The sequence below is a fragment of the Lepidochelys olivacea genome (genome assembly GCF_965140295.1).
Source record: "Lepidochelys olivacea isolate rLepOli2 genome assembly, chromosome: 3".
Lineage (NCBI taxonomy): Eukaryota > Metazoa > Chordata > Testudines > Cheloniidae > Lepidochelys > Lepidochelys olivacea.
The window spans coordinates 55,818,331-55,836,410 of NC_140413.1; the positions used below are offsets into that span (position 1 = coordinate 55,818,331).

The window sequence follows — 18,080 nt, forward strand, 5'->3', positions numbered from 1 at the left end:
GTTGCCCCATCTCAAAAAAGATGCATTAGAATTGGAAAAGGTACAGAAAAAGGCAACAAATTATTAGGATGGAACAGTTTCCATATGAAGAGAGAATAAAAAGACTGGGACTGTTCAATTTAGAAAAGAGGGGGGGGGGGACTATGATAGAGGTCTATAAAATCATGGATGGCACGGAGATAGTAAATAGGGAGATGATATTTACTCCTTCACGTAACACAAGGACTAGGGGTCACCCAATTAAATTAATAGGAAGCAGGTTAAAAACAAAAGGAAGTACTTGTTCACAAATCACATAGTCAACCTGTGGAACTCATTGCCAGGGGATTTTCTGAAGGCAAAAAGTATAACTGGGTTCAAAAACGAATGAGAAAAGTTCATGGAGGATAGGTTCATCTGTGGCTACTAGCCAAGATGGTCAGGGATATAACCCCGTGGTGTGGGTGTATGTAAATCCCCAACTGCCAGAAGGTGGATCTGGATGACAGGGATGATGTCATCCAGAATTGGGATGATGTTGTCAAAATTGCCCTACGCTGTTCATTCCCTCTGAAGCATCTGGCACTGGCCACTATCAGAAGACATGATGCTGGGCTAGATGGACCATTGGTCTGACCTCTTACATCCATTTGTATGTTCTTATTGTGACAGATTTATGTTACCAATCTGCCTGAGGCTTCAGGTGATTAGGCTGAGGCCGCAGGATTTTTAGGGGAGGAGATGAAGGAGCATGCCAAGTGATGCCAAGTTTAAAGCTTTATTAATCAAATAACAGCGGTGAGTGTTGGGCGCGCCCCACGTCTCTTAGGGGAGGAAGAAAGCGTTGGTGTCCGAGCCCTAACCCACTTTCATGCTTACACACGCACAACCCGAGGCTGGCCAAGCCTGGGTGTAACGTAAGAAGAAGGCTCTGGGGAAGGGTAGACGAGAGTTCTGCCCTGTGCACAGGTCGTCTAGTGTCCGCTGTAAATTTCTGACTTGCTTTAGCTCTCAGGAGAGTTTTAAGCCCTGGGTTCTTCCACGGGCATTTTCATCCAGGAACCCTTGTCCCCCGTGCTCTTGGTACCAGTCCAAACCGGCCTTCTGCGGCTTCCTTAGTTTCCCCAAAACACACCGGTTTCAGGGTCGCGAGACTGTTGTTTTTTAACTTAGTGACCTTTGCAATCTTACTAGTTTTGCAGCCCCTTCAATTCTGTCTGGCTCTGTTCTCCTTTCTCACGGCTGGCCAGGGCTGAGATACAGGCTTCTGGCTGTTTGGCAGCAGAGAGCTTGTTTGTGTGCGCTGGTCTTGGGCTGCAGTTTCGTTCCTTATCTTTGGGCCTAGCTGGATCGTTGAGTTAACCTGTTCCTTTCTCCCTTCCTCCCCCTTCGGCCTCTTATAACCTGCAAAGGAATCTTCCACTCCACACTCACACCTTCAACCCTTCCCAAAATACTTTCCAATGCATATAAAGGCATTAGCAATATACAACACTGGTGCTGACCCAGGGGACCCCATGGTAGGGCGGCATTTTATTGTCACTGTCCACCCCGCTTGACCCCGAATCAACACCCCATTGTAAGGTGTCACCACTTAGGTTTCCACCCTCCTTCTGACACTGTGGCTAGTGTCACCGTTGGCCTCCTACACAAACAGCAATATAGCAAAAGCAAAATTATTAGAGCAGCAACAATTGCATACACATGCCAGTAGTGGCTTCTGGCTTTATTAGTAATATAGCATAACACATCCCCTTGTTGACATAGATGCCCCACCCAAATGGCTGTGGCAAAGGCAGCTTTCTCCAGGTTGAATGTGTGCTGCAGCATTGTAAAGGACGAGGCATTTGTCTGGAACACGGTAAATTGCTCCCTGGTGTGCACCAGTGGGAGAAAAACATTGGGTGTAATTCATGAAAAATTAAACACAATATATTTAGAAATATTAACTAAATAACGGCAGGCCAATGCACTGAAAAATTTTGTGCTTGAGATCGTAACAGCAAGTCAAGGGGCACCTTGGGATAGGTGGTCCTCCAAACACACGCAGAGGTAGTGGTAAACAAATGTGCTTTAGTGGGGGGTGTATCCTGATGCCTCCCCTTCCCAGCAGATCTGTTGACCCACCTCATAAAAGCGGCGTGGCATTACCCTTTATTTATGCATTATTTGAGGGGGCTTTGTAGGCCATAGCTGCCAGGTGTTGCCCTCTGCAATTCATCTGTGCTGATAGTCAGGGGATGCAGTCAGCACATACCGCTTAGCCACGTGACTGGGGGGAGCCACCTCCCACATGTCGCGATGGACCACTCAGTCCCAGAGGCAGCCTTTCCAAAGGCCTGGTTGGATTTTTATAGCAGGGGCCCACACTCCTTTCATGGGGCCAAAGGCCATGAAGGAGCAGGCTATGCCTGTGCACTTCCAGTTAGTGAGCTTCCAGGAATAGCAAAAAGGCTATTGCTTCCGACCAATCCCTGAGTGGAAATGGATTTCCCTGGGCCAGGCTCCATGGAGCACATCCTCCTGGATGCTACCGACTTGCTGGGTTACATATTGTTGGAGCTGGGAGCACACACAAGTCGAAGCTAGTTGGTCCCCGACCTCAATTATGGCCTCAATCAGTCCCCGCAAGGTGTCTTGCATAAAAGGGCCAAAAGTGGTTCACTTGAGCCATTGCTCCCAGGTTTCTCCTTCCCAGTGGAACCACAAGTGTTGGCAGTACGAATAGAGATCTTCCTCCTCCAAAGGGGCCATTGTTCCAAGGTGGAAACAAACTCTTTGCGGGGGGGTTTAGATGGAGATGGGATGCAACGTTGTCCTGGGCAGTGCTGCCTTGTGGGGTATGGAGTTCTTCTGGGTTAACCCCGACTGGGACCCAATTGGGGAGGGGGAAATTGAGGCATATACAAAAACTATCTAAGTCATTAGTCATTCTGTTACAGCCCTCCCTCCCTTCCGTCATGGATGTCATTTGCCTGGTTTAGGAAGTCATAACAACAATATTGCATCCAAGGATCAGAAATTACTATTGCTCGCCAAAGGGCCTTTTATTCTGCTTCAGGCCACCACATGAGGAACAGGGTTTGTCCCTCTGGGGTCCAAGGGAGGTCCGGGGCCACCCACCAGGTATTTTGCTGTGGCCCTACTGTGTCTATCCAGACTATGCACTGCCTTCATGGCACCTCCCCTCCAGCCTTACGCCACATTGTGGCTCAGGCCCCATCAGCAGCTCGAACCAGGGAGAGCCTCTGGAGGTTTTTGGTTTTTTTTTTTTATAATTTATTTATTCAGATAATCCCATGAGCGGATGGAAACCTGGATAGTCCAGGCAGATCACAGGTCCACAACTGAGCCCCACGATGCCATGACCAGAAACCTAGGGAGAAACATGTTTTGAGCTGATTGGCATGCACCCATTTTAGTTTGTCTGAAGCTGGTAGCTGAAGCTGGTACACTACTGGGGAAATGCGATTCACAATGGAGTACAGACCCACCCACTTGGAGTCCAGAGTGTGGGCTGCCTTCCCCAGCTTTTGCAACATTACCTTGTATTTAATTTGCCATCCCTGGATGTCTTTAACAATGATTCCCTTACACTTGGCCTTTTCTTAATTTAAAGCGGCCTTTACGGCTTCGTGGGTTTCACATAGCTCTTTCTTCAACTGGGCAAAGCTGAGACTTTTTTGGTTGTGGCAAATAGTAAATGTGATTATTGGTAAACACAGCACTTACATTATATTTTCATTTGTTTACTAGTGGGTTGCTAACACTTTCATTCTTCCAAAACACTTCTTTCCAGGAGTTAACACATACACATTGCCCATTATATAGTACTTTGGTTTTATTATACAATTTATTTTACATACAGGATCCTAGTGAAATGTCTTTACTACAGGGCTCTGGAGCAACAGGCAAGGACAAGCATACCCACTTTTGAGGAGTCCACTCGGTATAACCTCTGGTATCCAGTAGCTTCCCTCCCTCACCAGCCAACTGGCTTAAGGTCTGGGGTAGCCAGAAGGATTCCATGTGCCATATGAGGAGTGGGCTAACTTTTTATATTTTTGCTTTTAGAGCTTGTTGGTGTGCGTTTTTAATAATAATTTCCCCAATTAAAAGGTCTGGCCTTACTATGCTAGAAACATATTGCATTTATTCGTATTGATAAATATCAAACTGATTTTTTTCTTTGCTTTAGCAGGTGTATTAAAACCTTAGTGTTTCCTGATATTACTCAAAACATTTTGTGTTGCAAGGTGGACAAAGCAAGTATCTGCATTTCAGTACATTCCATAGCTATAGCAGTATGTTTTTTGTATTTATTAGGCTGTCCTGTAGCTAGGACAGAGAGCTTAATTTATTTGTAATTATCTTCAGGTTTACAGTATTTATAATTCCTGCTTTAAAACTAATTCCTCCTAATATGGTGTCTACTACCTGAGGATGTTTCCCTGAAGTATTTTTTTAAATACATAACAGTACTAGCAACAAGACAAACATCACAAGACAAAACATAGAACACAAAACACAATTTCTGTTGTGACAGTAGATTCTTAGTATTTTGGGTTGCTTTTCATCTGGTATCAGCTTTTTCTGATTTTTTGAAAGACAAAAAAAGTGTTTCTACCCCTTTGGGGGTGGTAGATTATTGCTTAAAATATTTCTTTTTTTTTTTTTTACAAATACCCTTGCTGGGAAGGTCATGCCTGACTAATCTAATCGCCTTTTATGATGAGATTACTGGTTCTGTGGATGAAGGGAAAGCAGTGGATGTATTGTTTCTTGACTTTAGCAAAGCTTTTGACACGGTCTCCCACAGGATTCTTGTCAGCAAGTTAAGGAAGTATGGGCTGGATGAATGCACTGTAAGGTGGGTAGAAAGCTGGCTAGATTGTCGGGCTCAACGGGTAGTGATCAATGGCTCCATGTCTAGTTGGCAGCCGGTATCAAGTGGAGTACCCCAAGGGTCGGTGCTGGGGCCGGTTTTGTTCAATATCTTCATAAATGATCTGTGGGAGACCGTGTCAAAAGCTTTGCTAAAGTCAAGAAACAATACATCCACTGCTTTCCCTTCATCCACAGAACCAGTAATCTCATCATAAAAGGCGATTAGATTAGTCAGGCATGACCTTCCCTTGGTGAATCCATGCTGGCTGTTCCTGATCACTTTCCTCTCATGCAAGTGCTTCAGGATTGATTCTTTGAGGACCTGCTCCATGATTTTTCCAGGGACTGAGGTGAGGCTGACTGGCCTGTAGTTCCCAGGATCCTTCTCCTTCCCTTTTTTAAAGATTGGCACTACATTAGCCTTTTTCCAGTCATCCGGGACTTCCCCGGTTTGCCACGAGTTTTCAAAGATAATGGCCAATGGCTCTGCAATCACAGCCGCCAATTCCTTCAGCACTCTCGGATGCAAGTCGTCCGGCCCCATGGACTTGTGCACGTCCAGCTTTTCTAAATCGTCCCTAACCACCTCTATCTCCACAGAGGGCTGGCCATCTCTTTCCCATTTTGTGATGCCCAGCGCAGCAGTCTGGGAGCTGACCTTGTTAGTGAAGACAGAGGCAAAAAAAGCATTGAGTACATTAGCTTTTTCCACATCCTCTGTCACTAGGTTGCCTCCCTCATTCAGTAAGGGGCCCACACTTTCTTTGGCTTTCTTCTTGTTGCCAACATACCTGAAGAAACCCTTCTTGTTACTCTTGACATCTCTTGCTAGCTGCAGCTCCAGGTGCGATTTGGCCCTCCTGATAACATTCCTACATGCCCGAGCAATATTTTTATACTCTTCCCTGGTCACATGTCCAACCTTCCACTTCTTGTAAGCTTCTTTTTTATGTTTAAGATCCGCTAGGATTTCACCATTAAGCCAAGCTGGTCGCCTGCCATATTTACTATTCTTTCGACTCATCGGGATGGTTTGTGCCTGTAACCTCAACAGGGATTCCTTGAAATACAGCCAGTTCTCCTGGACTCCTTTCCCCTTCATGTTAGTCCCCCAGGGGATCCTGGCCATCCGTTCCCTGAGGGAGTCGAAGTCTGCTTTCCTGAAGTCCAGGGTCCGTATCCTGCTGCTTTCCTTTCTTCCCTGCGTCAGGATCCTGAACTCAACCAACTCATGGTCACTGCCTCCCAGATTCCCATCCACTTTTGCTTCCCCCACTAATTCTACCCGGTTTGTGAGCAGCAGGTCAAGAAAAGCTCCCCCCCAGTTGGCTCCTCTAGCACTTGCGCCAGGAAATTGTCCCCTACGCTTTCCAAAAACTTCCTGGATTGTCTATGCACCGCTGTATTGCTCTCCCAGCAGATATCAGGAAAATGAAAGTCACCCATGAGAATCAGGGCATGCGATCTAGTAGCTTCCGTGAGCTGCCGGAAGAAAGCCTCATCTACCTCATCCCCCTGGTCCGGTGGTCTATAGCAGACTCCCACCACTACATCACTCTTGTTGCATACACTTCTAAACTTAATCCAGAGACACTCAGGTTTTTCTACAGTTTCGTACCGGAGCTCTGAGCAGTCATACTGCTCCCTTACATACAGTGCTACTCCCCCACCTTTTTTGCCCTGCCTGTCCTTCCTGAACAGTTTATAACCATCCATGACAGTACTCCAGTCATGTGAGTTATCCCACCAAGTCTCTGTTATTCCAATCACGTCATAGTTCCTTGACATCACCAGGACCTCCAGTTCTCCCTGCTTGTTTCCAAGGCTTTGTGCATTCGTATATAAGCACTTGAGATAACCTGTTGATCGCCCCTCATTCCCAGTATGAGGCAGGAGCCCTCCCCTCACAGACATTCCTGCTTAATTCCCTCCAGCCTCTGCAGAGTTAACCTTTCACTTTTTCCTTAAATTACTTGCTTATCTCCCAAAATGACACCTTAATCAACTAAGATTTTAGCATTCTAAGTACTATTTCAGGTATCTGAATTCCCCATGTCTGCACTTACTCCTTTCCTTACTCCTGCCACTATGCCCTCAGGGCTTCCAACCTGTTTTCCAATTGTCTGGGCCCGATCTTGCTTTCCTTGCTGAACTATCCCTTTTCATGGACACAGGCTTTGTTCCACTACCTATTTAGCGAGGAGGGTGGGCTCCTTAACTAGCCCCCACCCCACCTGGTCCCTTTCCTTAAACATTTCTTTTAAAATTGTGAAATCACCACAATATCATTCACAAAAAATACTGCACTGCCCAAACTCCTATATCCTTCAGAGTTTGGTTTAACAGAGCAAGATCGGTTTAAAAGGAGTAATCTCTTGAACAAAGTATCATCTTTGGATTGTTTCCTTGTAAACATTTTCTACATAGGTGCAACCACTATTTGCCCACTCTCCTATATCCTTCAGAGTTGGGTCTCATATAGAAAACACTGCTTGAACATATTTCTTTATGAATCTCTTTTACCTGTATAACTCTTCTGTGCCCACACTCGTTCAAAACACAAAGTCTATACCAATCCCACAGGTGCCCCCAAGTTTTTACCCTTCTGCCTTACATACTCGGCATATAGGTCTAACAAATGCTGCCAAGTTTGCACACTTTCCTGAAGCTCTGCCATGGAACCCCAGGGATTGTGTCCCACCTTGATGAGAGCCCTCTCCAGCGAGGAGAGGTCTTCAAACCCCTTTGAAAGAGGCAACAGGGTCCCGTCCCTTTTTGTCACCCCTCCTGCGGCTCGGGCATCAGGTCCACCAACCTCCCGTGACACCAGTGGGCCAGGCAGTGTGACTTTCATGTCCACGCTACCTAATGCCCGTGCTTCCGGCCTTGAACCCATCGTGGATGACATCTTCCCACGACCGCGGGACTTCTGAGTCTGCGATCATACTCTTTCGTTTCCTGAACATGCCGACGCAATTCGTTAGTATTGCCAGTTAGAACAGTTGGTGTGCTTCTCAGAGGCCCCCGCCCCACTTCTCCATCAAAAATGTGACAGATTTATGTTACCAATCTGCCTGGGGCTTCAGGTGATCAGGCTGAGGCCGCAGGAACTTTAGGGAAGAAGATGAAGGAGCACACCAAGTGACTAAGTTTAAAGCTTTATTAACCAAATAACAGCAGTGAGTGCTGGGCGCGCCCTACGTCACTCATAGGGAGGAAGAAAGCATTAGTGCCCGAGCCCTCACCCACTTTCATACATACACATGCACAACCAAAGGCTGGCCAAGCCTGGGTGTAAGGTAAGAAGAAGGGGGGTGGCAGGAGGGTAGACGAGAGTTCTGCCCTGTGCACAGGTCATCTAGGGTCCACTATAAATCTCCAACTTGCTTCAGCTCTCAGGAGGGTTTTAAGCCCAGGGTTCTTCCAGGGGCATTTTCATCCAGAACCCTCGTCCCCCCGTGCTCTTGGTACCAGTCCAAACCGGCCTTCCGCGGCTTCCTTAGTTTCCCCAAAACACATTGGTTTCAGGGTCGCACGACTGTTGTTTTTTAACTTAGTGACCTTTGCAATCCTACTAGTTTTGCAACCCCTTCAATTCTGTCTGGTTCTGTTCTCCTTTCTCACAGCTGGCCGGGTTTGAGATACAGGCTTCTGGCTGTTTGGCAGCAGAGAGCTTGTTTGTGTGCGCTGGTCTTGGGCTGCAGTTTCGTTCCTTATCTTTGGGCCTAGCTGGATCGTTGAGTTAACCCGTTCCTTTCTCCCTTCCTCCCCCTTCGGCCTCTTATAACCTGCAAAGGAATCTTCCACTCCACACTCACACCTTCAACCCTTCCCAAAATACTTTCCAGTGCATATAAAGGCTTTAGCAATATACAACACTGGTGCTGACCCAGGGGACCTCATGGGGTGGGGAGGGGCATTTTATTGTGACATTATGTGTGTGAATGTGTGTTCTTTGGCATACCATACAGCGCTCTGATGTCACAGGGAGGACACTCTGGGTGTTTGTGGGCAGGCTGGTGGCAGGTGACTGATACTACAACCTATGCTGGAGTTCAAAATAGATAGGTTTTACACCTTTGTGCTGTTCAGGGAGTGTAGAGTGCAGACTTTTTTTCATCTGAGCCTGTCTTTTTTTCCTATGGCCACACTTTCTTTCTCTGAGCTGCTCACATATTGGGTGATACTGCATCATGCCATCGTCACTGCGCTATGTACAGGCACAGTATAGTGCTACATCAATCTTCATGTAACTTGCCTCTTTTTCACTAATGTGCAGTGCTGTGTACTTCCTTTACTATTGCAAATAATGGATAGCTCATTGTATTGTTATGTGGAATTCCTTTTACATGCTCACACTGATAGGAGCACCTAAATTGAACACTATATTAAGCTTTCAGAGAGATTCTAAATTCCAGATCTAATGTTCTGTAAGATTCTAAATTATAATTTATGTTTTTCCCATATTAACATTATGGTGTTCTCTGATTTAGGGTATGTGTCTTTCTGTGAGCGCTATTGTGTATTAAAACACGTCTCTTTAATACACCCTAATTTCGGTTCTGATCAAAGGTTATATAATTTCAGTCTTTTTGTCTTAGTATAACACTTTTACTAATCAGCTCTGTCTAGACACTCTTTAAACCAGGTAGCTGCTTTTTATTCTATTATATATAGTTAGAGCCATTCAAGTAATAGAAGATAGGCAAAACCCAATCTTTCTTGAGGATACCAGTTTTTCAGGCTCCATTCCCTGGATGCCTGCATTATGGAATTCACCATTAAATGGGAAGCACATCCTGTAAAGGATTCATTAATGATTTTCCATTAATTGGTCACCAGGGAATGTTCCTTTACTTGTGCTGTTGACATTCTTCCTCCCCTCAGAGACTAAATGCATGCCTTCTATGTGCCTTTTGTTAAATTAGGTCTTTGGAATACAGTAGCTATGCTGGCATAATGCAATTGGGATAACTGTAAAGTACAGTTTTACACTGGTCTATTTTCCAAAGAAGTGAAGAGCATGAGGAGAGAGTAATTGTTGTTGTTTTTGGTTTTTAAATGTGATAAATCAATGAATCAGCTACATAGGTCTATTGACTCACCAGTCCATTGTGAGTCTGATCCTTCTAGTGTGAATCTCATTTAGAACTCTAAAATTCTTCAACATTTTCAGCATTATCAGAAAATCCTATGAAGCATTTATTAATAGATTGTGGGATAAATTAATTCCTGGTCTAACTCCATTTAAATCAATGGAGTTACACTAGGAATTAATTTGACCCTGTGTGCTTTTTTTTGTTTACTCTAAAATGCTCTCCTCCATTGTCACTCTTCCAGCTCAGTGACAAGGAAAGCAAGAACAAGCCCATTATATCTGAACTTTTATTCTGTTTCCCAACTGTTTGATAAACAGTGCAGAGAGAGGGATGTGTTTTTCGTGTGATGCACACTGCACAGACAGGCACAATTCTCCTTTGTAGTATATCTGAGGTAAACTTTCAAAAGACAATTAAACATTGTTCATTTAGGCAGCATCATGAATGTCCTTGGTGCTTAATGGAGCTAATGAGAGAATCACTGAACTGTACTTTCTTAATGTAAACGAAGTGCCCAGAAACTTCTCCACTATATGGCTTAAAGACCTTTCTCTTTCCTTCTCCCCTTCACACCAACTTCTTCAGAGTTTCCTAAACTTTCACTGCCTCTCTCTCTGACTGGTAGAAGATTTTGACGACACTCTTCTGCCTCAAGAAATACCAGCTGTTCTGACTTAATTCTCGCAGTAGTTAAAACCCTCCCATGTCTCCTTAATAAGGTGTTCAGATATCATGGTGATAGACACCTTAGGAAAATGAACTGTCAAACGCTCCCATGTACAGATGTGCTGTGTGGGTTTGTGATGGGATGGGGGACCCCATCCAGTGTGGGGTGAGTTCACCCCATCCTTCAAGCTGACCTCTATCTCTAGGCCGTGACACCTAAGGGCTAAAGTCAGTAGAGTTGACCCGATCTGCAGGGGTGTAAGGCCTAGTGGCCGGAGTCTATATAATCGTCCTGGTTCACAAGTCAGTGAGGCCTAGTGGCCAGTGTCAATAGAGATACCCCAGATTCTCAGGGCAGTGAGGCCTAGCGGCCAGAGTCAGTAGAGTTGCCCTTCAGGGCAGGGCTCTATGGCCTACTGGCCAGGTGGGGCATATGGGCTGCCATGGGTGAGTGGGGCCATGCTGGTGGGTGAGTGGCGGCCAGGGTAGGGGGACCCAGGTCCTCCTTGCTCCACTGGGTCTCAGCCCAGGACCCTATCAGTGGTGAGTGTGTCTGCCAATGAGTCAGGGATCTCTGTCCACAATGCGCTATCATCAGGACAATGGGCTACTTCCTACTGTGATACTTGTGGTGGCAATCTGTTCATTTTCAGGGTCTCTGGGTTCCTCGGCTGGTGCCACTCCCTGTAGCTCAGACCTCCCTGGGGCATCCATAGGTAGCTGGATGTCTGCTTGGGTCTTGGTGCCTCTGGCTTCCACGGTCTGGGGCTCCAGTTGCACCCGGGCGGGAGTCAGCAAGGAATGTCCTTCCTCTCCGGCAGTCAGCCCAGGCTGAGCTGGGCTGCTCCCTCTTATACTGGTGCTCCACCTAGATCATGCCCAGTAGGGATGTGGGGGCATGGCTTCCTCCACCCACAGTGAGGACTTAACCTTTCCCCGTCCAGTGCGGGGCGAGTTCACCCTGTCACAGGATTATGGGTGTCTGTCACAGATCCTACTTGTCTTACATTTCACTGTAAAACAGGACTGGTCCTACCTCTTAAAAATAATTTACTGCTCATCGAAGGAGGCTCTTATGTATTGTTTAGATTTGCAAGTACATGAAAAATCTTGCTCTCATGAACTGGGGCACCAGTTCACTTCTTTCTAAATGGGAACATGCAAATAATTGATATGTAGATTCAGACTACCAACCTTTTTAGAAACTATGCCCCTTTCTCTTGATCTGAGCCTTCCCTAACTCACCTTTGGGAAAACGAGAGTATTCCAGCATAACCACCTTCATGACTGAAGGATACAAGAAGCCCTCAAAGCAATAAATTATTGTACTTTTAAAATCTCACTTCAGAATCAAGACCTGAAAAAGCCCTATTTTTTAAAAAAATTGTTCATATATTTCACATAAAAAGACAAAAAGATAGCTGTGCAAAGACTATCGGTAGCCAGGCAGATTATTAAAATCAGTCCATAAAAACTACAAAAACAAGAGCAAAACAATGTCAGTCCCCCTCTTGCCCCACCACCAACAAAACAACCAGTCATTGATAACATAAAAAAACCCATCACATCTCAAAACCCACAGAAATGTTTAATCTGAAACAGACTGCAGAACATCACAAGTGGATCACACTATATGCTTTCACATTTTATCTTGATCTTCCACCTGCTCCTATTGCTTTTCTCAAAACAAATATTTCTTTAGACTCTTCTATAATCATCCTTAAGACTCCTCACTGATCATCACTGAGTCTTTAATTTCTCTATGGAGCTATTTGTTTATCTAAATCACTCACTTTTAAGATGAACCTGGCAGGATTTCATTGAGCATTTTACATGTGTAATTGCTGCACTGCAAACTTTGAAATATTTAGGTATTCTTGTTTTTGTCCCAGAATAAGTGACTATATGAATTGATGGCAAAACTTCTGTGTACTTTTTCTCAAGTGGTAAGAGATGATGTGTTTTATGCATATATTAGTTTATTTTCCTACCCGATCTGCAGATAAATAAATTATAATGCAATATTCATTAATGTTGGAGGTTATCTCTTGTTTCTATTACATTAGGAGGTCATATTGACAGATGTGGGATTACAAAAGGCTGTAAATGAGTGTGTAATTGTATTAACATCTACAGTGATATAAAATTAAACCATTTATATTGCATGGTCATGGGGAGGGTGAAAGGGGACATTTGTCTGCTTTATCAGATTATCAGGTTTCAGGCATTCTGATGAGGGGAGTGTCTATAAATCCAGGTGGACACCATGTATTTTTTTCATTAGACAAGTATTGTTCCCTGAGTAATGAAATATAGAATAGCATACTACAAAATGCCAGTGCAGTTTTGTTATATATGTATCTGTTGTTTACATCTGTCTCACCTGTTCAAAACATTTCTTCAGTGCTGGAAAAGCAGTTGTGTTTGCAGCATAGTAACATTCAGTTTCAAAATTCAAAGACTTAATTATTGCAACCTTTGGCCTCAGTAGGGTTTCATGAGTGTAAATGAATTCATGATTTGATACTGTCTGTTGAACATATGTCTGCTGTATCCTTAGTTCCCTTCCCCCACCTTCCTTTCATGTATCAGAATAAAAAGAACCAGTTTTCTTTCCCCCTGCACCCATAGGCAAGTATTTCCAAATGGGCTTCCTGAAGAATACTCTTTAATAGCCACATTCCGTGTAAGACGAAACACCAGAAAGGAGCGGTGGCATATATGGCAAATTTTAAATCAGTATGACACCCCACAGGTAAGAATATATTTTATTTTTCACTTAGTTTTCAATTTTTTTGTTGGAGGAGGATAGGATAGGTTAGTGGGTCTTTTGCCTCTGGATTCAGATCTAATTTACATAAGATAAATCTGCTGTTCTGAAATAGTATGGTGGTCATTATTCAAATCACAGAAATACAGAAGTTCAGCAAAATTTCTCCAGTAATATTGGAATGGTACTAGGTGTGTTGCAATGTAGGATGGATGGACACTGAAAAAGTTACATGAGAGAATATTTCATGATTGCTGCCTAATCTATGCTATTAGGTTGCTCACTTATTTTTCTTCCTGGTTTATGTACAGTCTGTGTTTGCTTGTAATTCCGATTTATACTAAATTATGCTTTTTTTCCCCAGGTGTCTGTCATAGTTGATGGTTCAAAAAAAGTTGTGGAATATATAGCCAAATCTGCTCAGGGAAATGTGCTACACCACACCTTTAAAAATCGTGAAATTTATCCTCTCTTTGATCGGCAGTGGCATAAGCTTGCCATTAGCATACAGTCAAGGATCGTTTCCCTCTATGTGGATTGTAACTTAATTGAGAGATGGCAGACTGATCTAAAGAACTCCATTGACTTTCAAGGAAGGACTTTCATTGCTGCTCGAGCTGCAGATGACAAGCCCGTAGATGTGAGTTGTACCAGTGAGATGATTCTTAAAGCAGAATGGGATAATATGGAAATCGTGTTTTAAACATATTTCTAACGGCATACTAAATAAATATGAAAACAAAACAAAATGCAAAAAAAGAATACCCATTGGGTGTTTTACACCAGTTCACTGTTTGATTTTTTTGATATCCTCTTCTAAACAAGGTGTCAACTCATGCAATCTCTATTCAGGCAAAACTCTCCATTGTTCTAAATGGGCAGTATTGTCTGAATAAGGACTACAGAATCGGGTTCCTGTTTTCAGTATTATTTACATTTCTGTATCCATTTAGAAGTTAGTCATTTTGACTTATTACTACTATACTGTTTAGGGCTCACTTTATAGTAATAATTTTGTTTTCAGTTTTCAATTTTCATATTATCTAATTTGTCATCGAAAGGGAAAGAATGTATAACATGGTTAGCCACTCCAAGTATTTTCATGGGAACCATTAAATCCTCACCTACGCAAACATGGTAGATGTATGAGTCTGAAAATAGTATAATTCATGCAACTACAGTCAGGGGAACTTCATAAGATGATTATTATTATCTTTAAATAAAATGGTGTGGTAAGAACTCTGCTGCAGTGCCAAGGCAATTGAATCTCCCTATCCAGTGATAATGGGGCCTTTATTTATATGCTATCTGAGTCACCAAAGTAACCCTTACATAGATCAATCTATATTCTACTCCAGAGATTTTTCCTCTTATACTTTTTTGTGGAAAAACTCAGAGGAAGTAATTTGAAGTTGTGAGAAATGTTAGTTTTAATATTTAGTACACATCTGCCTACCAGGTTTTAAGCCTACTGTGTGGGGTTTAGAGTGATGACATGAAAATTTCCAATTGCATTCTACACTCAGCACATTATTATTCATGTTAACTGTTTTACTTTATTTTATATTATTAGCATATATATATATATATTAGCATTATATTATTAGCAAATTGCAGAGCTTGATCCTGCACAGTGCTGAATACTCTGGACCTGATCCAGAAACACACTTAAGCATGGGCTTAACTTCAGTGGAACTACTCGTATACTTAAAGTTAAGCAAGTCCTTAAGTGTGTTACTGGATGGTAAGAACATAAGAACGGCCATACTGGTTAGACAAATGGTCCGTCTAGCACCGTATCCTGTCTTTCAGCAGTGGCTGTTGCCAGATGCATCAGAGGGAATGAACAGAACAGCGCAAATTATCGAGGGATGTATCCCCTTTCATTCAGTCCTGGCTTCTGGCAGTCAGAGGTTTAGGGACACCCAGATCATGGGCTTGCTTACCTGACCATCTTGGCTAATCGCTCATGATGGACCTGTCCTTCATGAACGTATCCAATTATTTTCTGAGCCCAGTTATACTTTGGGCCTTCAAAACATTCCCTCGGAATGAGTTCCATAGGTTGACTAACCGATGTGAGAAGTACTTCCTTTTGTTTGTTTAAACCTGCTGCCTATTAATTTCATTGGGTGACCTGATTCATGTATTATGTGAAGGGATAAATAACACTTCCTTATTCACTTTCTCCACACTATTCATGATTTTATAGACTTCTTTACCATATTCCCCCTTAGTCATCTCTTGTCTAAGATGAACAGTCTCAGTCTTTTTAATCTCTTCTTTTATGGAAGCTGTTCCATCTCCCTAATCATTTTTGTTGCCCTTCTATGTGCTTTTCCAATTCTAATATATCTTTTTTTTTGAGATGAGGCAATGAAAAGTGCAAGTAATATTCAAGATGTGGGTGTACCATGGATTTATATAGTGGCATTATGGTATTTTTTTATTATCTATCCCTTTCCTAATAGTTCCTAACATTCTGTTAGCTTTTTTGACTACTGCTGCACACTGAGCAGATGTTTTCAGAGAAATATCCACAAGATTTCTTTCTTGAGTCGTAATAGCTAATTGAGACACCATCATTTTCTATGTATAGTTGGGATTCTGTTTTCCCATGTGCATTACTTTGCATTTATCAACATTGAATTTCATCTGCCACTTTATTGCCAAGTCACTCAGTTTTATGAGATCCTTTTGTGATTCTTTGCGGTCAGCTTTGAACTTAACTATCTTGAGTAATTTTGTATTGCCTGCAATGTTTGCCATCTCACTATTTATCCCTTTTTCCATATCATTTATGAATATATTGAACAGCACTGGTGCAGGACAGATCCCTTGGGGACTCCGCTATTTACCTTTGTCCACTGTGCAAAATGACGATTTATTCATAACCTTTGTTTCCTATCTTTAAACCAGTTACTGATTCATGAGAGGACTTTCCCTCCATGACTGCTTAGTTTACTTAAGAGCAGTTGGTGTGGGGCCTTGTCAAAGGCTTTCTGAAAGTCCAAGTACACTATATCAATTGGATCGCTGTTGTTCACATGCTTTTTGACATCCTCAGAGAATTTTAATAGATTGGTGAAGCATGCTTCCCCTTTACAAAAGCCATGTTGACTCTTCCCCGACATATTGTGTTCATCTACATGTCTGATATTTCTGTTCTTTACTATAATTTCAACTAGTTTCCCTGGTAGTGAAGTTAGGTTTACTGACTTGTAATTGCAAGGATTGCTTTGAGAGCCTTTTTTGAGAAACTGGTGTTACATTAGCTATCTGCCAGTCATCTGGTACAGAGGCTGATTTAAGCAATAGATTACATACCACAAATAGTAACTGCAATTTATATTTGAGTTCCTTCTGAACTCTTGGGTGAATACCAGCTGGTCCTGGTGACTTATCACTACTTTATCTATTTGTTCCAAAACCTCCTCTGCTGATTCCTCAGCCTGGGACAGGACCTCAGATTTGTCATCTAAAAAGAATGACTCGGGTGTGGGAAACTCCCTCACATCCTCTGCGGTGAAGACCGACAAAAAGAATTAATTTGGCTTCTCCACAACAGCCTTGTCTTCACGGAGTGCTCATTCAGCACTTTGATCATCCAGTGGCCCCACTCGTTGTTTGGCAGGGTTCCTGCTTCTGATGTACTTACACAAAAACTAAACAGGAACTTTTTTTTTTTTTTTTGCTAGTTGCTCTTCAGATTCTTTTTGGCCGGCCTAATTATACTTTTACATTTGACTTGCCAGAGTTCATGTTCCTTCCTATTTTCTTCAGTAGGATTTGACTTCCAATTTTGAAGGATTTCTTTTTACCTCTAAGCACCTCTTTGGCTAACCAACAAAGTAAAAAAGGCCTTTTTTTAGTCCTCTTTGCTGCTTTTTTAAATTTGGGATATACTTTTAGTTTGAGTCTGTATTATGGTGTTTTTAGTTTCTATGCAGCTTACGAAAGTGAAATGCTTGTGACTTTTAATTTCCATTTATCTAACTTCCTCATTTTTGTGAAGTTTCCCTTTTTGAAGTTACAGTCTACTATGGTGGGTTTCTTTAATATTTTTCCTACTACAAGAAAGTTGCTTTAATTACATTATGGTCGCCATTACTGAGCTATTCATCTATATTCCACCCTTGGACCAGATCCTGTGCTCCACTTACGACTAAATCAAAGATTGCCTCTCCCTCTGTGGGTTCTGGGACCAGTTGCTCCAAGAAGAACTATATGGTGTCCAGAAATTTTGTCTCTGCTTCCTGTCCTGAGGTGACATGTACCCAGTCAATATAGTTGAAGTCCCCCATGATTATTGGGTTTTCTGTTTTAGTAACCTGTCTAATCTCCCTCAACATTTCAAAAGCACCATCACCGTCCTGGTCAGGAGGTTGGTAGTATATCCCTATTGCTATACTCTTATTATTCAAGCACGGAATTTCTATCCAAACAGATTCTATGATCAAGGCCAGAGTACTTATCATCTTGCACGTTGAAGCCCATATTTATTTAAAATGTATAATGTCTCCCACCACCTCAGGACCTGCCCTTAAATCTTAAATACAGCCCAGCCATTAAAACACAATAAAAGACCAAATTTTCAGTGGACTTCGCCAGTAGGGAATTCCCCTTGCATGGGGGAAATCCACTGGCATAAAGCTGGTGGAGGCCGTGGAGATGGTTCC

General features: G+C 42.9%; 1 protein-coding gene across 1 annotated transcript in view; it reads left to right on the forward strand.

Annotated features, from left to right (window-relative positions):
- COL19A1 (collagen type XIX alpha 1 chain) overlaps positions 1–18,080 on the forward strand; it is a 320,803-nt gene that overhangs the window by 25,962 nt on the left and 276,761 nt on the right. Inside the window, exons 5-6 of the mRNA XM_084624334.1 lie at positions 13,263–13,386; positions 13,766–14,041. Of these exons, the coding sequence (XP_084480460.1) occupies positions 13,263–13,386; positions 13,766–14,041 (400 nt within the window). The remainder of the gene's footprint in view (positions 1–13,262; positions 13,387–13,765; positions 14,042–18,080) is intronic.